General features: G+C 41.3%; 3 protein-coding genes across 4 annotated transcripts in view; 2 read left to right on the top strand and 1 right to left on the bottom strand.

Moving 5' to 3' along the window:
- mslnb (mesothelin b) overlaps positions 1-7,208 on the bottom strand; it is a 30,907-nt gene extending 23,699 nt beyond the window's left edge. Inside the window, exons 1-5 of the mRNA XM_086212049.1 lie at positions 7,081-7,208; positions 2,380-2,466; positions 1,454-1,472; positions 1,248-1,284; positions 149-271 (exon numbers count right to left, since the gene is read on the bottom strand). Coding sequence (XP_086068175.1) covers positions 149-271; positions 1,248-1,284; positions 1,454-1,472; positions 2,380-2,431 — 231 coding nt within the window. The 5' untranslated portion in view covers positions 2,432-2,466; positions 7,081-7,208. The remainder of the gene's footprint in view (positions 1-148; positions 272-1,247; positions 1,285-1,453; positions 1,473-2,379; positions 2,467-7,080) is intronic.
- A 936-nt stretch (positions 7,209-8,144) lies between these two features.
- ears2 (glutamyl-tRNA synthetase 2, mitochondrial) lies at positions 8,145-14,866 on the top strand. Of its 2 annotated transcripts, none has more exons than XR_015117640.1 (10): positions 8,145-8,601; positions 9,052-9,207; positions 9,443-9,632; positions 10,243-10,393; positions 10,693-11,014; positions 11,662-11,770; positions 12,395-12,548; positions 12,969-13,025; positions 13,111-13,246; positions 13,860-14,866. XR_015117640.1 is itself a non-coding variant. In XM_086212048.1 (10 exons), exons 1-10 carry the CDS (start codon positions 8,421-8,423, stop codon positions 13,956-13,958), a joined length of 1,629 nt encoding a protein of 542 aa, XP_086068174.1. In that variant the 5' UTR covers positions 8,146-8,420; the 3' UTR covers positions 13,959-14,862. The 2 variants fall into 2 exon arrangements, 1 of the variants encoding a protein (XP_086068174.1); XM_086212048.1 differs by having other exon boundaries at positions 8,146-8,601; positions 12,895-13,025; positions 13,860-14,862.
- A 508-nt stretch (positions 14,867-15,374) lies between these two features.
- Positions 15,375-23,236, top strand: LOC147257854 (ADP-ribosylation factor-binding protein GGA1-like). Its single transcript, XM_086212047.1, has 16 exons — positions 15,375-15,578; positions 16,831-16,915; positions 17,628-17,703; positions 18,211-18,309; positions 19,193-19,316; positions 19,552-19,652; positions 19,729-19,809; positions 19,906-20,043; positions 20,310-20,514; positions 20,600-20,779; positions 20,854-20,927; positions 21,008-21,120; positions 21,278-21,420; positions 21,537-21,706; positions 21,803-21,913; positions 22,470-23,236. The coding sequence occupies exons 1-16, from the start codon at positions 15,536-15,538 to the stop codon at positions 22,578-22,580; spliced, it is 1,854 nt and encodes a 617-aa protein (XP_086068173.1). The 5' UTR covers positions 15,375-15,535; the 3' UTR covers positions 22,581-23,236.
- Positions 23,237-23,355: the final 119 nt, after the last annotated feature.

Below are 23,355 nucleotides of genomic sequence, written 5' to 3'. Positions count from 1 at the left end.
AATCCATCTCAGTATGATGAGTATTAGTCCTTGCAAAACAAAGAGCATTTCAACATAAACTGGTCAGGTGGGAAATTGTGGCAACATTCCATGTGGGCCAGCATCAACTGAACAAGATTCCTTTGGTGATGATAACTTTCCACTGTACCATGAAGGTGTACACGTCCATGGAAGCTTCAAGCATTCCTTTCAGATTTTGCATGTGATCTTTCCCCGAGTCTGTTGACGGCAACCCCACGCACTGGAAGAAGTGGGAAGTTGCATCTGCCACCTCGGAATCAAAAGCAAAAGAAATATTGTGATAAGAATCCAATTTGATACAATTTAAGACAAACAGAAGTTCTATTTATAGAGGCAACAAGAGAAGGGCATCACTTATCGTAACAGTCCTCAATAGTCCTAGTAATAGTCCTCAAGAACATGTTTGAACCTTTCATAATGAGAACTCAATGAAAAAGGTAGTCAGAGCAGATTCTGGACAATCAGGACTAACTATTAACCCAAACATGGCTGATTTCCATTAATAGGGCGGTGTGCTGTCTTTGGCTGATTTGGACAGAGTATTTGATGTGGTTAACTGACTTTGTTGCACTTGCTTAGCAGCTAAAAGCCCGTAGCCATTATAAAATATACTGTATGTTGTGTATATTTGATAATGTCTAAATATCACATAATATATAAAACAGCTGACACTGGTTCAACCACATCATGTGTTCAATTCCCGGACCAGAAACCTTAGAGTTGCTGACCGATATTCATGCCATTTCCTCCAAAACTACCAAATATCAAATTGAATCTTTTCATGTGAACATTCTTCAGGCTGTTTGCTGACACTGAGCGACAACATCCAGCGTTTTCTGCTCAAAATTTATGCCACATCAAAAGTAGTTTCCTGAGATTGCCTATTGTATTAAAATGAGACACACAGGTGCAGACAGGGGACGGACAACCCTGGCATGCAGCTTTCACCAGCACAGAGGCATAAAAGGGCCGCCTCATATCTTGTCTAACACCAGGATAACATTTGTTCTTTTAAAACAAATTCAGGAATTCATCTTACAACAACAGATTTAATCAGAACATGACCTTTCCATCTGCAGCTCAGGTATTTGACGACAATCGTGACTACAGATTCATCAGCAAAATCGCAAAAATAAACAGAACAGAACTTCTTCTTGGCAAAATGCAAATGCAAAAATCCCATTGAATGTTCCTAGCATGTAGCTGCGGCTAACAGCTTCACTCACCGAATCACAAGCTCCTCCCATACTACAGGTCGCTTCTCTGTATCCGTGCATCAGTCGAGCAGCAAGACAAGCGTTAAGACACAAAACACCACATGGTTCATTAAATTCAGAACAGTGTGACGTCTTTAAAAGACAGAAAGGAGTCATTTACCTGTGTTGACTATTTTGGCTTTTTCAACTGACTTATTTTGTCTTCTTTCTCTTACCTTACTTGATTTGAAGACCCTGTTAGGAAAAGAGAAAGTTCATTGTTAGAGCCAACAAAATGATTTGGGGAATTTATGTTGGTTTTTGATATATTTCTGGGATTTTTTTTAAATCAATTAATCAATTTTAAAAGCATTTTATTGAACACTTTAGAAAAATGTTATTAGAACCCAAATATGGATAGATTTGTAATAGATTTGGTGGTATAAAAAATTGATATTAATATACTGAGTCAACATACATAGTACAAGTAAATTTGGTAAAACATACTTTAAGTATCCTGAGCTTTCCAAATTTTAAACTTGGCCCATTGAAGGACCCGTACTTGGCAGTAGCGCGTCCCTTCACACACGTGTCACAAGTCAAAGCGCCAGTTTTAGACTCCGCCTTAAGACGCCCTGACTTAGGTTTTATTCAATCACCAATAAAAGTGTGGGTTTCAAATCTTCTCTTCTCAGTGTATTTATTTGATCAGCCATGCACTACAACTCGTAATGTCCTAGAATTCAAATTCTTTATTTGGGGACTTTAAGCAGATATGGGATTAAAATGCTATTAACTAGATTAATTAATTACAAATCCTGTAATTAATTAGATTAATTGTTTTAATCGCCTGACATTAATTTCATATATATAAAATTAATGTCATATATATATTAATTACATCATGCAAATGCACACGTTGGCACCAGTTGAATGTTATCTTAATAGAACTGATTCAACAAATCATATGTATTCACAACTAGAATATCAACCTGAGATGTTTTCATAGAGAGATGAAGCAACGTGCCTCGCTTGTTCAGTGGGTACGCATTCCATCATTCCTGGGTAGCACTTGAACTCACTGGTACGCTGAAGTAAGATTTACTACACAGACATTACACATCAGTTACAACCATTGCTGGTTTACAAAAGAGTCTCTTACCAAAGCAGCTTCCTACTAGGTAGACCAGTAAGAAGAGGTGGTGCGACCTCATGGTGCAACAGGTCTAGAGGGCTTTGTAGTGGATCACTGTGGAGGAAATCAGAGAAAGCAGGTGAAACACGCCAACAGATCTGTAGATGGTGCTACATCTGTTTTATTCTTCTTGCATCAAACAAAGGTGAACCTGTGTGTCACTAAAGGAGAACAAATGCCTGTCACATCTTACTCACTCAGACATATGCTAGATCTGCTTTGTTCAGAATTTTTAAATGTACTGGATGCAGCGCTCTCCAATACAAATCCCCAGTTGACTCCTCCTTCAGTCCACGACAACTTTGCACTGCCTCAGGATTTCTTTATTCCGTCATCTTAAATCAACACGTTCATATTTTTCATCAGTGTGCACAGGCAAGTTTAGAAGATAATCAGCTTTTCTTTTTTCTCTTTCTTTCAAGTGTTAAGTTTCTTTTTTTATCAATTTTTCTTTTTTTTATCAATTTTTCTTTTCTGTCTTCGACTGCTGAGGGTTGTAGGTGTGGCAAGCTGTTTTAGGTTTTGTTGTTTAGGACGGCCTTGAATTTGAACACTTTTGAAAGAATTGAAATTAAATTGATACGGTGGTGCAGTGGTCAGCGCTGTCGCCTCTCAGCAAGAAGGTTCTGGGTTTGAGCCCCGGCTCCAGCACCGGATCTTTCTGGGTGAGTCTCCATGTTCTCCCTGTTCCTGCGTGGGTTCTCTCTGGTACTCCAGCTTCCTCCCACAGTCCAAAGACATCAAGAGGGGACCAGGTTAATCCAGACTCTAAATTGACCGTAGGTGTGGCTGGGAGAGCCAATGGTTGTCTGTCTATATGTGTTGGCCCTGTCATGGACTGGTAACCCATCCAGGGTGAACCCCGCCTCTTGGCCAAAGGCTGTTGGGATAGGCTCCACCCCCCCCCCCCCTTAACAGGATAAGTGGTAGAAAATGGATGGATGGACGGAAATTAAATTGAAACAACTGTGTATTCCTTTGTACCTTTTCTGTTCGTCAAATGTGCACTTCTGGACTTCTGAAGACTAATATTTTACTTTTGTGACAACAAATATAATTTGAAGAGAACATTCTTCAAAAGTGCCTTCCTCCATTTTTGAGTGTGTATACGATGACATCACTTCCTTTTTTGTTTGGAAAATACTCGTTACCTGTCTCTTTCCAATCCGTGCCCTGTGTGTCACCTTTTCCTCATGAATTTTCCCTCTCACACAAATTGAGTCATTGTTCTTCTGTCTCACTTTGTCAGTCTGTTGCACCTCTGTAGTAACTGATCTACTTCTTGCCTCAAGCCTTTTGATTCAGATGTTTCAGCAACAGACGTCCTGTGTAACAAAGCCTGACCTGATCAGTAAAGCTTTTTGCTTCCTCCTGCTGTCATTGTGTCGCTGTTCCAGGTTGCTGGTGTGATTCTAACGAATAAACATCAGGGCACCTTGTTTCTGTTACATGCACAGGAAAATCAACGTAAAAAAAAAAAATTAATGCAATTGTGGACACTGTTTTGTTGGGGAGACCAAGCAGCAACGGCGTTTTAAAACAGTTTTAATCCTCAGTAAGGTGTATTTCAGCGATTAAAACGTTTAAATACAAATCGTAGGAAAGATTCAAGAAATGTTTCCACTTTCTGAAAAGTAAAAAAAGAGCACTTATTAGGCTACCATCATGTGTCTGGACCAATCACAATTGTATGTTCAGTGGCACACGATAGCCCATCGATATCAGCTCCAGTTGAATCAGTTTATCTGACTAAGGAGGTACTAAGCAGTTAGCATCACCATGGCAACCTCTAACCGCAGTTGGGTCCTGCTCAGCTGATTCAAAGCCGACTGGAACGTCGTCAGTGTAGGAGTGGGCATCATCTATTATTTTTACTAATAAGAGTATCAAAAATGTGGTGACTGTACTGCGTACATCAACGCAGTATTGGGCCACGTTCTACTACTCTAAAATGGAGTCTTCATATATTACATAAGTCGACTCTTTCAGTGGGACTGTTGTCCGAGCTGTCGGCTCTGGAAAGAATCAGGGAGTGGCAGTCAGACATTTTACAGTGACCTTAAACACGGCGGCATAAAGACTCAAGATAATAGATGCATCAGTGGGAAGAATGCTGAAAGACTACACCATTCACTAGACAATAGTGTACACAAAGCTACTGAGTACATGATCTTTGCTCCAGAAATATGCTTTACAACGTTATCACAATAGAGAATATGCCCTGTTTCACGAGGCCCGTAAAAAGCTGGCAGTCAACATTGCTAATGACTGATTTTCCTTGGAACGGTTAATAAAATCTAAAAGAGGTGTTACAGCTGTTGAGTCTTAAATCAAAGAACATGGTTAATTCAGTGAGTGAGGTTAATTATTTAGTCTGAGGTGTGTACATGAGGGTACAGTGTTTTTGTGCCACTTGACTTCCGTTGCAATAAATTCTCAGTCTTATTAAATGTGACACTTCTGTCACTTAAGGTGATCAAAGCAGAATCACTTATTGTTGTTGTTGGGGTTTTTTTTTACATTTAGGGGCAGTGGAACAAAAGAAAAAAAAAACATCTGTCTTTTCTCCTTGTTCACCTTCTCCGGTTCTTCCAGGGAGAAAATAAGTGATGTCGTGAAGTAAAATCCCACTTGTATGAAGGTGTGGAAAACCCTTAGTGTACGTTTGTCTGACACGTTTATGAAACGTTCTTGTGCATTAAATTGTTCTAGACAATGCAATGCAACGCTGTCAAATTTTTTCAAGCACCTAATCAAAGTCCACAGCAGGAACGTTTGTAGCTCCTTGACCCTGGACCTCGACTCTATGCGCTCCTCCTGTAACTGTAAAAACCGCGAAAGGGAAATAAAAACGTGAGAACTTTTCGTGAGTGAGGCCCATGGTTTGTGCCCAAAAACAGTTTTGATGACCACATTAAAAAAGACCAAACGCCACCGGTTCTTCTCCCTGGTTAACAAACCCAGGATTACATCAATATACAAATATTTTCCACTTCACATGTTTAACTGCTGGATACAAGATGTCCCCTGCTCCTCCATTAAGTCCATCCTCACTCTGTGCACAGCAGGCACACGTACTTGTGACCTTGGGGATCAGCTCTACAAACGCAGTAAATGTACGAGCGATAATAACCCTCCATTGTTAAACTGCACTCACATCATTCTACGCAGGGAAGGGAAATTTTCACTGAAGTCACTGTGAGACATTTATCTTTCACTTCAGGGCAGACCCTCTCTCCTGTGTCCATCTCTCTGGATAAACAGATTTATGTCCCAATAACAAAAACCTATTGCTCCTCGATACTTTTGGCCTATTGATTCTTTCCCCTATTGCAACACACATCTGTGGCTAAGAGTACACACTTGGTTAGTGACGGGGGGTGTTTGTTCGGGATTATTCCTCCCAGAGGCACAGCTCTACATAAACACACCTCCAAAGCTCTGTGACTGAACGTTATTTCCAGAGATGAATATTAACTTGAAAGTGGTTTGAAAACATTTGTCAGAAAAGACTGGTTTAATAAATGTCTCCCATTAACACACAAACACACACACACACACACACACACACACACACACACACACACACACAAACACACACTCCCTTCTTTCGTTTCCTCTTAGTTGTCTGAGTGAAGAAGAAGTTTAACATAGAGGGGGACAGAATGGACGCAGACAGAATAAGAACATATGATTCAAGACGGGAGTGATTGACACCAGTGTGGACGTGATATTTTCATTTGATAGTCTGTAAATAAATACAGAAAAACCCAAAAAACTTGCCAACATTTGTTAAAGACTGAAACTCAGTAAAGAATAATCAAGAGACAGGGTCCACTTTCTTCTACGTGTACAGAATTCTTCATTGATGAGAAGCTCGTGTACTTCTCTTCCGTCCTTGTATTTTGTTTGAGTTTTTCTGTTTGAGACGACCTCTAAAAATAACTAAAGTTTCTCCGATTCTGATTCTGGTTCTGATGACTTCTCCAAGGAAATACTGCGCATTTTACTTCACAACATTCAGTTCAGAAATAGAGTCACTAAATAATTTGAAGATAAAGCTCGCCCATGCATAACACACAACACGGTCAGCTTAGAAACTTCATCATGATCTCAGTCAGTGTTTATACTACGATACCATGAATAGAGGATATTTGTTGTATGGTTAAAGTAATTGTTCATGAGTTTTTTCTGTAGTTTTTTTTAACTTGCAGGATATCTACATGCAGTGTAGAACTGTATTTTTTTTTTTTTTTTTTTTGGAACCTCCAATCGCTTGAGCACCTATCCGTCTCTAAACAGGCTGATACTGGAGGGAGGCTACCTCTTGTTGAGAAACACACTCCGACCTGGTGTAATGAGGCAGAGCTTATTATTCCCACTGCTGAAATACCCAACAGAGATGTTGTTGACAACACACGCAAACAACCAAAAGCACCAGATCCTTTTGCCTTAAGAGTCTTCCTTATTGATTTTTAAGTGCATGCATTGCATTTATCATCGTACATCCTGCCAGTCTGAGGCATAAACACATCTGACACATGCAGGAAGGTTATCCTTTGCTTTATTTGAAACAGTCCATCAAAATTAAGATGAGGAAACGAACTGTCCACAAGATCACACTCAAAATGAGTAAAACTGTCATTAAATCAAAGCCGAATTTCTTACCAGATCTCTTTCTTATCCAGGAGGGCCGTAGTGGTGTCACTCCTCTCCGTGACACTTGAGACACAGGTGAACAAGCACCTGCAGGGAGGTGTGTCCTCTTGTGACGGTGACAGCGGGGGATGGCAGTTGGCTCCATTCTGTTGCACTTGCAGGCAAGACAAGGGTGGTTCCTCTGTTCGAGGGTGTGTCCTATGTGTGTGTGTTTGTGTGTGTTTGTGTGTGTCCTATGTGTGTGTGTGTGTGTGTGGGGGGGTTGGTGTACATATACAGGGAGGGAGAAAGGAAATGTGAAATTACATTCTGATCTTTTCTTCAGCAGTCTTTAGCCATTTGGGCTTTTTTTTAAATAAAAAAATCATTGTTACATAATTCTGTTGAGCATAGCTAATTACCTGGTGTACGTGTACACACATACACATATGTATGTATACATATTTAATATTAATGGCTGCTTTGTAAGTTAAACACCTGGTAATTAAATATGTATACATACATATGTGTGTATATATATATGTATATTTATTTAGCTAAGCTAAGTGTGTCTGTGTGTGTGTGACAGAGAGAGAGAGAAAGCGAGAGAGAGAGTGTGTGTTCATACCTGCACACACAGATCAAGTTCAACTGGTTTTTAAATTGCGTGTGTTGTCAAACCAACTGGATGCATCTGATCTACAACAGCTGATCTGTCTCCCAGTATAAAGGCTGACTGACTCTCAAGAATAAAAGTCCAGCAACTAATGATAATATCAGAATAATAACAAATTAACCAAATGTTGAAATTAATAGAAATTGGCAACGAATAACATGTAATGATTGTTTACAACCAGAAAAGTTACAAACAGGATAAAGTAAAGGCATTTGATTTGTCACCCAGACAGCTGTGTTTAATAATGTACATTAATGTGTATTGTATTATATTTTTTGTGTATTTTCATTGGATCCAGTAGTTATGGGTTGTCAATTTAAATCCACAAAATCTGATTTAGTAACTGCTACACCGTGAATTGTCCTAAACAGAAGTAGAAAGGCGCTGCCGCTAGGTGGCAGTGTCTCCGTGAGGACTGTCAATTCGTCTACCGAATTCAGTATGGCGAAGAAGGAAATTATTCAATGGACGCAAATGTTTGACCCGAAAGGATGATGTCAACCAGTTACACATGTTAGAAACAGTGTGTAGTGTAACCGCTCTTCTACAGAGGCGCTTCACCGACATTTATTTCCCTCTAAACGCCGTGTTAACTCACCAAGATGGACCGCTAGCTTGTTAGCTCGCTAGGAGACCTTCACATGATGTGGTTCGTTGGAAAGGCGTGTGTCTGTTTGTAATTAGATCTGTGGTAATGTCGTCGTGGCTGACATCCTGTCAGTGTCACCTGGACAAGCTGGTGAGTCTCAGGCGGATAGTTAGTCCCATTGTTGCCTGTCACAGACGGACTAAACTCCGTCTGAACACCGCTGTTGGAAGGTGCTGCTCCACGGTTCAAGGCGAGGTTAGAGTGAGGTTTGCCCCAAGTCCGACAGGTAGGTCCCGGTGGAAATAAACAGTGATCCAAGGCTCCACAAAAATACCCAACAACTGCAGCTCTGTCTTATAAAATAGTCGACAACAATTTACCAAACGATATTATTAGAATAGTTTATTAAATTAGTACTTTTTGAGTACCTATAATTGTTACTTTATGTAATGAACATTAAGGGTCTTCACTTTCAAAGTATCAGTTTCCTCACTGCATACTTGGCATTTAATCTCATCAAAGATCAGCCGATTAAAAACACCTAAATACAAAAAAATACACTTTGAATTGAGATCAGGTCTGGAGCTGATGCAGGGAGAATGGAAGAGACAAGACTAACTGCATGTAACTGCTGATGGATATTTAAGTCCTGCATGTGCTAAACAGCAGCCTTCTGTCTTTTTTTTTTTTTTGCCCTCTGGTTATATATGATTGTAATAATGTTCTGTTTTTTTAGGTTTCTTACACCTTGGAGGCCTTCGAACTGCTCTCTACAATTACATCTTTGCTAAGAAGTATGGAGGCTCCTTCATCCTGCGCCTGGAGGACACCGATCAGAGCCGGCTGGTACCGGGAGCAGCCGAGTCCATAGAGGACATGCTGGAGTGGGCCGGTAGGAGACAGAGCCATGTCATCTATCAGGATAGGTGCTAAAATAAGTTATGAAGTAGGTTTTGGCCAGTGTAAAAATGTTCATATCAGTTTGAACTTAGAGATTCAGTTGGTTCAGATTAAATATTTGCTTCATGCATCAGTATCATCAGCTCAAGCGAAGGGACTGTTATTAAAAGTCTTTGTTGCTGTGTTTTGTTATAAGAATTTTAGCTAAGCTCAGTTTCGACCCCCAGGTATTCCTCCGGATGAGAGTCCTCGTCGAGGCGGGCCGGTGGGTCCTTACCTGCAGTCACAGAGGCTGGACCTGTACAGTCAGACGGCCTTGCAGTTGCTTGAGAGCGGTCACGCCTACCACTGCTTCTGTAGCTCACAGAGACTGGAGCTGCTCAAGAAGGAGGCCTTGAGGAGCGGACAGACTCCCAGGTGTGACTGCTCATGCTGCGCTGACTGACATGTCCTCGCAGACCTAAAGACACACACCCCTGCTCAAAAGTTTGAGAGCACCCACCCTTTGAGATTTTGTTGACATGTACGTCGTTTCAAGTCATGAAGCACATATCAACTAAAGTTAGGCCCCTGTAGGAGTTATGTACATCACATTTAAACTCCCATTGTTGCAAAAAAAACCCCTGTCATTTGCGCTCCCAGTCCCTGAAAAGACCAGTTTACAGAACAATCTTATGTAATCTTTCAGTTTTCAGTGACAAAACCTCATTTTGTTAACAGTACTCAGTCTTCTTTCATTTACAAAAATGATACAAATACAAAATGGAGAAAAAGTGTCTCGCAGCTGCTGGTTGTGACGAAAGCTTTTCACCTCAGCGAAAACTGCATTTCTCATTTGCAGGGTGGTACGTGTTCACTTTCTTAAGGCATTGAGATGACTTTCATTTGTGGCTAGGATTCATAATAAACAGGATGGCAGAGTTTGTGTTGCTCTGATTTGGTTGGTAAGCTGACCTGAGCAGAGTCTTTTAGAAGCACTATATTGACATTTTAATATGGCCTTGGCTCCTCCTCCTCCTCCCTCCAGGTATGACAACAGGTGTCGACACCTTCGGGCCGAGCAGGTCCAGGAGAAGCTGGCTCAGGGAGCACCGCATGTGATCAGGTTCCGTCTTGAAGTAGGAATTGAGCCTTTTCTGGATCAGATCTTTGGATGGAATCGTCACGAGGTGGCCAAGGTAGAGCAGAGATAATTCATATTTGTCGTGATTGATGGACTGATTTTGATCAGTCTGCATCACTCCAGTGTTTGTACTTCAGTCTTCGTTTATTGTATCACTCCCACCAAACGGTGGACCTCTGAATCAGAGACATGCTCATTAGATCGTTCACCCTCCAGCAAACTATGGGCTTGTTTCTTTATATCTGGCATTGTAAGTCTGCCTCACCATCACAACTAAATGCAAAGTGCAAATGCTCGCTTGTGGAAAATTTCTAAAACCTGTAAATTCATGTCCCCCCCTCTCCTCTCTTCTAGGTTGAGGGTGACCCTGTGGTGATAAAAGCTGATGGTTTCCCCACCTACCATCTTGCTAACATAGTAGACGACCATTACATGAAGATCAGCCATGTCCTGCGGGGCTCCGAGTGGCTCATCTCCACCTCCAAACATATTCTCATGTATCGTGCTCTCGGATGGCAGCCCCCCACCTTCGGGCACCTGCCGCTTCTGTTGAACAGAGATGGCAGTAAACTGTCGAAGAGGCAGGGCGATATATTCATCGAAAGTTTCCGGAGAGACGGGTTCCTACCGGAGGCGCTACTTGATATCACCACCAACTGTGGATCGGGCTTCAACAGTGAGTGATGGGACGTTTGTTCTTCATCAGGATCCTCATTCGATGATGCCAGCTAGTCTTCTGTTTGTGCCACACAGGAGACATTTAACAGGAACTGCATACTTAAATTCTGTTTGATATTCAAAGCACTACAATCTTAAGTCAGAAAAAGTATCAAAAGTAGAAAAAAAAGGATGTAAGAAACATGGACATGAATTAAATGTGATGAAAAAAGTGGTATAAATAATTTATATTGTATTATACGAAATCAACAAGATAATTTTTCACGCTAAAAGTCATTTTTCCCCTTTGACTGCATTAATGAGATACAGTTTACTGGGGGAAAAACGCATTTCTGTTTTCTGATTATTAATTTTTGGAGATAATTATTTTTGTTTTGAGAAGTTATCTTGTTAAATCAGTGGAACAGAGCTTTTTTTCCTGAATTAATGTGATAATTGTCTGTTTAATTGAAAAAAACATAGCAAAACTTTTTTTTTTCTAATGAAAACTCATCTCATTAATTCAGAAAAACTGTTTTTTTTTCTTTCTCCTCAGCTTCTTATCATGATTTGCAATAATGAGAAAATAAACTTTAATGCTTTTGAGATCGTATTTTATAGGATTGTAATGAGATCAGTGTCTAAATTTCCTCTTTTGCCTTACAGCCAATCAGATGGGACGGAAGCTTGATGAGCTGATCTCAGAGTTTAAACCTTCAAGGATCACAACACACTCTGCTCTGTTGGACCTGAAAAAACTGCCCGAGTTCAACAGGTGAGGCCAAAACATCTCGGTGTCTGTATGATTAGAAACAACAAACACTACTCGGCTCAGTTTTCATGACTTCAAAGTTCATTTGAAGGAAGTTAAACTAGAGGGAGCGATGGCTGCAGGGGGCTGAGCAGATGGTGGGACTGACATTTATCCCAGACAGTGCCGAGGGCGAACCGCTGAACATTTTCATCTCCACTTGGACAAAATTCCCATCAGCCTCAGCGGCACTGAGCCTAATGCTAACATATAAGGCTAACCTGCTGAATTTCAAGTTTTGTTTAAATGCTGAGTGTCGACTGCTCCATTTGTCAGCATGTCAACTGAAAGAATGTCTTGCCAGTAGAACTGAGGCCAACGTGTCCGTAAGGTCCATTGTACAGTGGAAAAAGCTGCCAGATGGAGGTATCAGTGGGGCATCCGTCCCACATTGCTTTTTTTCTGGTGTGTCATAGTGAGTGACTCAGGGAGCTGCTGGCATGGCTTCATTCTTGTTTCAGGCATGTAAATCTCCATTTTTAGCAGTTAGATTGAATATGTTCCCCGATTCTTCTGTTTGTTTCTTGTTCTGGAGAGTTGCAAAGATCATACTGAGCATTTCATCAGTCCCTCTTATGATAACGGCAGAATCCACCTGCAGCAGCGGATTGAAGAGGAACAGCAGTGCAATTTGCTGATTAAGGATCTGCAGGGACAGATCCAAGAGGTCTACACAGCTGAGGTCCTGGATCAAGAAGTCCTTCATGAGGATTATATCAGGCGGATTCTGCACCTCCGAAAGGTAGGAAGTAGCTACCGCCGTGGCTGAACGCTAAAAATATTGCTCAGAAATAAGCACCTCCTCACTTGTGTGTTTGCAGAAGTGACATAAGCCGTCTTTTCACACTGAACATTGGAAATATCATAACTATTTATCTTTTCAGTGCATTATATTTAAAAAAAAAAAAATGAAGGTACTGTTTGCAATGACAATCTTACCTTGTACCTGAACGTGCATATGTAAGGGAACTTCTGTGAGAAATTACGGCCTAAAAACTATTTTATGTCTACTCTTTAGTCCCTTCCACCGATGTAGATCTTTTCATTTCTCCAGTCATTCTGAAACCATTCTCTTCCCTCCTCTGCAGGGTCACATATCTACCCTGAGTGAACTTTTAAGTCCTGTTTACTCTTACTTGTGGGTTCGTCCTTCCTTCTCCAGCCAGCAGGTGGCAGCGCTCACTCCAGAAGCCCAACACATCGCCTCATTGGTGCTGAAGTATGTAGTTATTCCACAGCTTCACTGCACCTCACCGCATCACTGTTGAAACGAACTCGTGAACATATTTGTCCGTGTGTTGTAGATTGATAGAAGAACGAGGGGAGGACTTGAGCATTGAGCGACTCAGTAAAGGTCTGAAGACGCTGGCGACGCAAACCAAAGCTACCAAGTACAGAGAGGTGATGAAAGTGCTGCGTCTGGCTCTCAGTGGGCTGCAGGTAAGTGAAAACCTTTTACGACTTAGAATATTGTTGTAATTCCCATCCCGGAACCACTACAATGACTTCTCAAAATATTAAAATTCCTTAATTAAAAGTCTGTGTCTCACTGAGATTGAGGTGGAAGTCTTCACGCAAAAAAATCAAACCAAGATTAACATGTTTGTTCCTCTGAGCCTGATGTTTGCGCGGGTATTGTTGTAACTACTGAGTTATCACTCTCCTGCTCGACAGTTGGCTAAGATAACTCTGAGTCGTAGAGGAGTAAATGTATTATTAGTCACTTTTATAGCTCGCTTGCCATTAACAAACAATAGTGTATTTCTATTGTCAAAAGCTTTGCCTCATCGGATTCAATCAGCGTGCGCTGTAATAATTATGAAGAGGCTCAGGTAGTTGCTCATCTCTCACATTTTCCTTTTTATTCCTGTCTCTGGCATGACAAAGCGACTCTACGATAGCGTGTTAGGTTTGAAATGTGGTCCTGACGACAGCCCCAGTAGTCCTAGTGACTGAGTACCACAGCAGGAATACCAGAGAGGAACTTGATTCACATCACTTTTTGTGTTCCTGTCCAAAGCGACTGATCCTTTGCTTCCCCTCTGACCTGCAGCAGGGTCCCAGCGTAGCTGAGATGATGGCGTCTTTGGGACCCGCAGAGATTCGCCATCGATTCCAGAACCTTCTGCTGCTTTCAGAGACGAGTGAATGACCGAAGAGCTCGTCAGTGCTACACCTCAGCGGTGATTAAACCTGAGGGAGAAAAAAAAAGCTGCTGTTAAGGTTGTGGCCTGTATTTTAGCAGTTGTATGCTTAAAGTGTCATTTAACTAAAAAAAAAGTTGTTGTTTTTTTTTTTTACTCCTTAAAGTACTTGCAAGTAAGTGTTTTGAGTTCAGAAGCTCAAGCATCAATTCTCTGTGACTCCACAATGCAGAAAGAGCCAGCCATGTAGCATTAGCTCGAAGCTAATGATAACTGATGGCCAACGACTGCACAAACTCTCAAGTGCATCGTCGGCAGGATCCATGTTGTGTTTTTCCAGCCGTGTGCTTAGTAACCCTCAGACAGGCTCATGAAGAAAGAATGCAGGAGGGAAAGAAACATCTTTGTGACCTCAGGACATTTATGAGTACTTGAAAGGCACAAAATACTTTCTGGTTGAGGTATCGCTTTCACCTCAGATGACGTGAGTGAAAGGACACCGATATGAATTAAATAAAACTTGATTTATCGTGAATATTTTTTACCGAAGCTTTGAAAACTGATTTTCCATGAGTGGGCTGTGTACTTGTTGAGAGTGAGCACTAACTTGAGACAACATGCAGCTGTAGGTGGGAAGTACCCCGGGTTTTTTTTTTTTTTTTTTTTAATTCAAATGATCTTCTCGTTTTCTCCAGAAAATCAGTTTTGACAAGCTGGAACACGCAGATGGATGACAAGTCACATGTTTTCTCAGTCCAGACTTGAACAAGTCAGTTGTCTACCGAGTATCATTGGACGCGTGTAAGAAATAATCACAAGTTATTTATGTAAAATTGGTCATTTCTGGTACAGTATTTGATAATAAAGTTATTGCTATGACATAATTAATTTATTGGCACTGAGAAAACTTTAGTTTAGGATTAGTTATTACTGATGTGTTAATATGTACTCAACATTTAAATACGGTAATAAAATTAGATGGAGCTAATTATAACAAGAGGAGACAGAACTACTTGCACTACAATAGAGATAAAGTGAAGTGAAAGTATTAAGTACTTCACACTAAATGCAAGTTATAAAATTTGTGCACTCTTGAAAAACTTCCTCACCGCAGTGAGGAGTAACTGATGGTTTCACATGAATGTCATTGAGTTAAAAGTACACTATTGTCACGGTAGTCTACAATGTTCTCTTTTTAATGTAGTGAGATAAAAGTTCTCCAGCAGGCAAATACACAAGTACTGACACTTTGTACCATGCAAGTAAAAAAAAAATAAAAATAAATACTTAGCCACTTTCCACCACTGCAAATAGACATTTCAGTGGAAATTCGTGTGATTAGTAGGTGCGACACGTAGGTGAAAAACAATAACAGCTCAGCGCTGTCGCGTGAGTGATTTATGGGGGGTTTCTAGTGAAATGCGTGTATCCTGGGTGAGGGGGGCGGCCATGGGGGCGGCAGTGTGTCAGCAGTGAGACGGGGCGTGAGTGTCACATGTCGCCGCTGGCAGACGGCAGTTTGACAACCCCACTCCCCCAGGAGACTTCGGCTAAACACACTTGAACCTGCAAGCGACGGCCGGCTATGGCGACAGGAGACGACCAGGCGACTTTTGAGTCATTGCTCAGTGAGTAGAGATAGAAAAGTTTGTTTTTCAACTGTTTGTTTGTTTGTTTGCTTTACATCCGACTCAGCTAATCAGCCTCAGCGCTCCCTGCTGTTTTAGCTAACATCAGCGGGCTTATGGCGACCTGAGGACCGAGTTAACTTACTGTCAGGAGTCGAGATGTTAGCGATGTAAATACAAATAAGATGATTTAATTTAATTTTAAAAAAACAACAAAAAGTTTCGTTTAATGTTGAAAATATCTGTTGGGACAGGAAGTAGGCTAGCCCGTGCGCGTGCTTGGACGTGGCGTGTGCTCGAGCTGTGCGTCTGAGAGAAAATTTGATGGTGACGTCGGTTGTTGATAGGTAAAGTTGTAAAAAATAATAATAATAATCAGTTACAACAAGTAATATTACATAATGTCGCTAAATAGTTACAAGCTCAGACTGTTGTGTGAAATACTTTTACTGAAACGCTCTGTTGCACAAGAAAAATAAATGTATAAAGAACTTGCTTTAAGAATAAAATGTTTAAATAGATTGCAATATGTATTTATATATAAATAGATATACGGTATATACACACACATACACGTGTGTACATACGTATGTCTATGTATGTATGTATATATGCACCTTGCTATGTTTTCATTCAGGTATTTGGTTGTATGTGCCTCAGGATGTAATATTCATATATTAAACATGTATAATATACAGTATTGTCCATCATCCGATGTCCTCAATATCTACAAAAAAAGTAAGAACAACTTAAAGGTTTTCAATTAGGATGCAATTTTTTCACCCGAACCGCCGTATATTTACCTCATGCATGCCTTTAGCTTACCAAACTCTATTATGTCTACAAAACACTGCAGTAACTCCATCATTCAGATAAATGAAGTTGGCTTATTTCAAATAAACCGAAGTTCAAACACAACTACATTTAAACAGCAGAGCTGGATTTTTTATTTATGTATTTATTTTTTTTGCTCATCTTGAGGAAACAAGATGCCTCCTGGCAAAGCCTAAAGTAGCAGACCGGTCAAAAGAGAAAGTTTTTTGTTTTTTTTGTTTTTTTTTCAAACAAAGACTTACCAAACCCATGCGAAGTCACAATCGTGAGGTGACTTTACCTGTAACACCCAAGGTGTTGAAATCTAGGTTTCCACCAACTGTCTTTCATTTTCAGTTCCTTTTTAAATTGTATAATTTGGTTGGGTGTTGCATGATTTCCTTCTGTCTGATCATATTTCTGTGCGGTCATGTCTCAGACCAGGCCACAGACCCAAACAACCCAGAGGACAGATGGGACTCCATCCAGGGCTTCTGTCAGCTCGTCAATCAAGAGCCTGACGGGTGAGCGGAACACATCCTGCATCGCCTGGTTCTTATTAGTCATTGTTGTAGTCATTTCATGTACACAGACCAATAGGGTTCTGCTGGTTATCTTCAGCTGCGCAGCGTGAGTTGAGGTGTTCAGGGGAGGCTGGCTGCCTCTGAAGGTTACTGAACCACACTTCCACCACAGATTGTTGCTTCACATCCTTGTTGGGATATTTCTAGTTACAGCATCTTTCAAGAGCAGCTCCACAGCTCCCTCTTCCTTTTTAACCCTCTTTACACCTGTGCTGTTGTGAGAAAAATGTCTTGTAATCAATAGTTATTAAATATGTGGAGCTTTGTTGCTCAAAAACAACGCAACAGTCATTAAAAAAAAAAAAAAATCTTCTGGACACGGAGAGGCAGAGCCAAGAAGATGTGATCATACAAGAGCAAAAAACACTGAACGTCTTGTTCATAAAAACAGTGCTGCACAAATGTCTGTTTTTTCATTAATTTACACTCGTTTCAATTTTTATGTTTGAGTTAAAAAATACACATTTCGAAATTATCAATACATTGTTAACATTTTTGAGAATTTTCCACATTTTTGATGACCATGCAAGTGGGCGGATGATGCCACTCTTTTTTTTTTTTTCTTTTCAATGGCATTATTGAACACAATCATTGTAAATTGTGCAGCATTAACGGAGATGCTGTTTTATTTTTGTTGTTGTGGTTGTTGCAGCCCGCAGGTAGCTACTCGTCTTCTTGCTCATAAGATCCAGTCCCCCCAAGAAAAAGAGTCTCTGCAAGCTCTCACTGTAAGTGTCTGTCTCATCATCTCCATATAGGATGGACATGTCAGACTGTATCAGTGCAGAACAACAACATTTTCCTTTTCTTCGCTAACAAGTCTTTTAACAAGTCAGTGGCAGTAGTTTATGTGGACGTACATCTGTGCTCACTGAGCATTTCTTCATACCATTGTAAAAAGTACAAGCCTTTCATTAAAGAACAATTGTCTTTTGTTTTTACTCAGGAGGGTGGGACGCTGTGACTCATATCTGTAGCTAACCTAAGTCACACGTCAGAGAGATCTGGGGCTGAATCTGAATTTGTATGGTATCCAACACGCATGACTGTAGACTGAAGAGAGCTTCCCCCCCTTCATGCGACATGTAAAGGCGGTTAGCCACAAACAGGCAGTGTTGTCGTTTTGTGTTTTTGTTGGACTCGCAGAAGAGCAAAAGATGGGGAGTGTTTTTTTTCTGTTGTCACGGGAAGCATGATCCGCTGACTGTGGTTTATGTTCGCTCTCCATGTCACAGGTTCTTGAAGCTTGTATGAACAACTGTGGCAAGAAGTTCCACAGTGAGGCGGCCAAGTTTCGGTTTCTTAATGAACTCATCAAAATCTTAACGCCAAAGGTACTAATATGTGCTGATCTCGTTGTCTTGACACAAGAACCATTTTTTTTGGTTTGTTTTTAGAAATGTGCTAGTTTGCAAATGTAGCGTAATTATCCTGCTTCCTCATTTGACTGGAGCTTCAAAAACACTGAAGCGCACATCCATGTCTCGGAAAGTATTCGACTATTTTAGCTTCATTGTGATTATATTAAAGTCTTCGAGTTGATTTCATCAGGCCCGATCTCTTAGCTATAATGTGCTTGTGATTTGTCTCTTACTGTAGCAATATAGAGTCCATAGGTTTTTGAATTAGTTTTCAGCGGATTGCCTGACATAAAGTGGCTAACACAAACTTATCATATCTATATTTTCCTCTGCAGCAGAATTTCAAAGTTTGTTGTGGCTCTTACGTCACTGGTTGCTAACAAGTGGCTAAAAAATGACTCAAAGTTGTTGAGGATGAAAGATAATCATGCTAAAAACTGTTCATTGTTAGCTGTTACTGTTACATTTGCACTGCAAATATCATTAAAGTGGCGTTCATTTGTGAAGATCATCTCGCAAAGGAAAACTTGTAAACCTCCAAACTTTTGTTTGCTACACAGTTGATTTCTGGCAATAATCCAACATGTCCGTCCTGCTGTGAGGGGAAGCTTTTATATTTATATATATATATATATATAATTCAAGTTGCAACAATAATCTTTTAAATCATTTGCAAAAATGCAAAAACTAATATGAAATTAATACAGCTGAACTAACCTGGTATGCACATAATATCTCATAAATGGACTCTAACATGTCTGTGCTAAGATCCTTCCATCCATCCATTTTCTCTACCGCGAATCGGTAGCCTCATAATCGGTCCTTCTCCCTGACCTTGTCCATGTTGTCTGAGCAGTACTTTGGTGCCTGGACTCCTCAGACGGTTAAAGACAGAGTGATAGAAGTTCTGTATGGCTGGACGCTCTGGCTTAAAGAGGAACCCAAGATTCAGGAAGCCTACAACATGCTGAAGAAACAAGGTCTGAATGCAATGTAACGTTAAACCATGTGTAGTCTGTTCAGAAGGCCTGCAGCTACATTACACGTATACAAAATATTGCTGTTTTATAAAGTCAGATTGAGCCTGAGCATCGTCTTCATCAAGTCTGATCGTGCACATGATGTAGTAGGCGTTCACTGAATATTCATTATAACTGTAGATTTATATTGTCATGTCTGTCTTTCAAGATTCAATCCATCTTGTTTGTATCTTAGGAATCATAAAGAAAGATCCCAAACTGCCAGACACAGTTATAATGGCTCCTCCGCCACAGAGAACCTCTGACTCAATTTTTGACCAGGAGGAAAAGGCCAAGGTGTGTGTCCTGTGTGCGCTACTCATCAGAGACGCACCTCCATCCAACCTGCTGCTATTAATTTGTCTGTCTTCAGCTCTTAGCCAGATTATTGAAGAGTGGACGTTCTGAAGACCTGGAAACCGCCAACAGACTCATTAAAAGCACAATGAAAGAGGTGGGACGCTCCCTGCTGGTGATGGACACGTGTATGTATACTTATTCGCAGTTGGATGAACAGTATGTGAAGTTTTTGTGTCTGTGTGGACCTCAGGAACAGGAGAAGGCAGAGAAAGTGTCCAAGCGTGAATCTACGCTGAAGGAGGTGGAGAGCAGCACAAAGCAGCTCAGAGGGATGATGGAGCAGCACAGCATCACTGGAAGGTCATTGCAACATAGTGATGATTTGAAGGTAATATCATTGTACTGTCAGAGGAATAATATACCAGCCTGATCAGAGCTACTCTATATTGCCCTCTACAGGTTGGCCACAGAACTGTTTGAGACTTGATTCCCAGTAATTTGACTGGGACCCAAAGTATGAGTAACCTTGAAATGTAAAGCTGCAGTTACAGACTGAAAGTTTGACGAGATAAATATGTAAATCAATATGAAGGGGGGGAGGGATCATCCAGTGGAAGTGTGATGTAATCGGATGCCTCCCTCACCTGGCTGCAGGCCCTGTATGAGAGCTGTGAGCGGCTGAGGCCAAGCCTTTTCCGTCTGGCCAGCGACACGGTGGACGACGATGCAGCTCTGGCTCAGATCCTGTCCGCTAACGATGAGCTTACTCTCGTAGTAAACGCCTACAAAGAGCAGGCGGGGAGAGGAGAGTGTAACGGAAGACGTGGAAGCGAAGAAATATTAACTGAAAAGTTAAATGGTAAGCTCACAACGTTCCAGGTGTTGACCAGCCTTTGCTCTGCCTGTGCTTGACCTTGTTTGTTCCTGGTCTTGTCTTGGTTTAGCTCCCACAAGTCCCCGAGAGATTAAGAGCTACCATCTCATCGACCTTTCAGCGCTGGACTCACCGCGGACTCACAGAAAAACTGATTCACCACCCACTCCCAGACCCTCTTCACCACTCTTTTCCTGTCAACAAGAAAACGCCTTCCACTCAGTTGCTGAGGAGGACTTCGCCCAACTAGGCAGGCCCGCATTTGTGCGCTTCATCCTCTGTAATATATTAAAATGTGTAACGTTTAATGTCCTATTATCACAGAGTTACATAATCTGGTCCCAGAGCACAGCCAGTCTCAAGAGACCCCAAAGTCGTATTATGAGGAGCTAATGCAGGTGAGACATGGATGTAACATCCACAGCTTAGCGGTGGTTTTATTTGGGGAAGCATTTAAGTAATGCATCTTCTTCATCAGCTGAATGGAGATTTTCATATCAAGAATGCTGGGCAGTGTGAAGGGAGAGGCCTTATTCTGAGAGCCCGTGGATGTGGGGAAGACAGTTCTTCATCAAACGGGACAGACATTTGGTGAGGACCGTTGTGGTTTTCCTGTCTTGAAAGGGAAGAAAGACGGCAGATCGATCTCCCCAGAAAAGTGACTTCCTCTAAAAGTGCGCTGTCTGAAGGGGAAGCTTGAAACCTGAATGGACGAATTGTCTAAATTGACTGCCTTTCCTCTTGTCAGGTCACAGAATCAACAGTTTACAAGTTCAGGGTCACCTCAGTCACAGAAATCATCCGATGGATTGTCTCTGAAACCAGAAGAGAGTTCGTCTCCCCCAAATTTGCTGAAAAACATCTTTGTTCCAATGGAGACCATCAGATCCAGTATGTCATTAACTACTGAAATAGTATAGTGGAGTTTTACAGTGACCCTCATCTCCATACATCAGCTGTTTCCTCCTTTATTGCCTATTAACTACTAAGTGCGGTGTTTTCGGTAGGTCAGCTAGAACCCATCACTCTATACGACCAAGGCGGTGTCCACGTGTCTCTTCATTTTGCCAAAGACCCTCCACCGGGTCATAGCAGTGTTGCTGTGGTCATCATCTCCACTGTGAACACCTCTTCCTTCGATGTGAGAGATTTCCTGCTTCAAGTTGCTGTTCCAAAGGTAAAATAACTCAGACCAAACAAACAGATCAGGATCATATCTGTTCATCCGGGATGTGAACATCCAGTTAATGTCAGTTCATCATCTGTCCCACAGACCATGTGTGTAAAACTTCAGCCTGCGTCCACACTTCACCTGCCTCCTTACAACCCGCTCCTGCCTCCACCTGCCATCTCCCAGGTCCTCCTGCTGGCTAATCCACAGATGGTGAGTCCGGGTCGTGATTTTAGAATGAAAGACGTCATGTAAGTGACTGAGTTAACTACTGCTTGACTAGCAGTACCTCAGGATGGAGAGAAATAAAGAGCCAGAGTACCTTTGATTTCTCCTTGAGGATTTGGTTCGACAGCCGGGGGAGAAATTTATCGACATCTGTTTACACATGTTTGGTAATCCACTTTGATTTGAGCTAAAAACAAACTATAATCTTTCAGTTCAGTGCTCCAGTGAGCAACTGAATGCACCAACCAGCTGATCACGCTCCACTGGATTACTGCGCACACAGAGGATGTGGATTATATTGAACAATGCCCTTGAGAGTTTTTAAACTGATATTTTTGTTGCTGTAGCTCAGAGGCACCCAAAGGTTTTCTCTTGGTGTTGTTAAAGGACTTAGGTCTGTGTACCACCATCTCTCTCTCTCTCTCTCTCTCTCTCTCTCTCTCTCTCTCTCTCTCTCTCTCTCTTGCAGTCGGCATCATACATTTCTAGAACACATTCATGTCCTCAGCAGCTTTGCCTGACTCACTCTTTCTCTCCGTAGCGTAAAGTGCGTCTACGCTACAAGCTGACGCTGACTCACAGAGATCAGCTGTTGACTGAGACTGGAGAGATCCACAACTTCCCTGACTGGTCCTCTTTGATTGGCTGCTGAAGAGAATTTGGAAACTGTACCTCAGAACCTTCTCAGGATTACGACTTGAAAACATTTTGAACTAAAGCACAAAAAAAGATCATTCTTTCCCGCTCTAAGGTTTGGAAACGAATCAATAAAAAAGCAAAAATTTAGGACACCATGATGGTTCCATTGCTGATACATTTGTAGAAGCAGTTAGGTTTAACATCTTTTAATAAAAGAGGACTTCATTGAAAATGTTATTACTTCTGATTGCATGACCATGAAAATTTGCCTCCACATCAAGAAAAAGTCAATTTATTGGTCAAGATTTGCCTCGGTGTATCACCCCAACCTGAGAACAAAAATATATTTTGATGGAAATACATTCACTCTTAACGACTGTCCTCAGCTGACCCTCATGGTTCGACCTGTATCAGTCTTAAAGGTGCTTTCCTTGGCGTCGGATGTCACGAGGACTCTAAATTCCGATCGCTTGGTGAGGACTCAACTCATGGTAAACATTTAATCTCGTAACTATTTTCTTATTGAAGTGGTAAATTATTTGCTGAGCTCAAACAGTGCCGTCGGGATTTCTGTGACGAGGTACATGTCAACGTGGAAGTCTCCATGAAAGACTTCAATCCACCTTATTACACCGGATAATTAAAGGGGAACCTTCTTTTTCCCATCAAATACCAAGTGCCAAATGTCACATTTACCCTGGGAACCACCTGAGGGGAATTGTGTGTAAATTAATATTAGATTTTTTATCAATATCATTGTGATCGCTACAAGTTAAAAGCTGCCGGAT

Source organism: Aulostomus chinensis, chromosome 8 (assembly GCF_037954235.1).
Source record: "Aulostomus chinensis isolate RoL2024-O1b breed Wild chromosome 8, RoL_Achi_v1.0, whole genome shotgun sequence".
In the NCBI taxonomy this organism is placed as follows: domain Eukaryota; kingdom Metazoa; phylum Chordata; class Actinopteri; order Syngnathiformes; family Aulostomidae; genus Aulostomus; species Aulostomus chinensis.
Note: the sequence above shows the minus strand (reverse complement) of the source record. Positions and strands in the feature narration are given on the sequence as shown.

Bases quoted from the DNA above. Each gene is read 5' to 3' on its own strand.
- ears2 (XM_086212048.1), top strand. From the start codon at position 8,421: ATGTCGTCGTGGCTGACATCCTGTCAGTGTCACCTGGACAAGCTGGTG. The intron at 10,394-10,692 runs GTAGAGCAGAGA...CCTCTCTTCTAG, and splicing joins ATCGTCACGAGGTGGCCAAG to GTTGAGGGTGACCCTGTGGT. The intron at 13,026-13,110 runs GTATGTAGTTAT...CGTGTGTTGTAG, and splicing joins ATCGCCTCATTGGTGCTGAA to ATTGATAGAAGAACGAGGGG.
- LOC147257854 (XM_086212047.1), top strand. From the start codon at position 15,536: ATGGCGACAGGAGACGACCAGGCGACTTTTGAGTCATTGCTCA. The intron at 19,317-19,551 runs GTCTGAATGCAA...TTTGTATCTTAG, and splicing joins CAACATGCTGAAGAAACAAG to GAATCATAAAGAAAGATCCC. The intron at 20,044-20,309 runs GTAATATCATTG...ACCTGGCTGCAG, and splicing joins AACATAGTGATGATTTGAAG to GCCCTGTATGAGAGCTGTGA.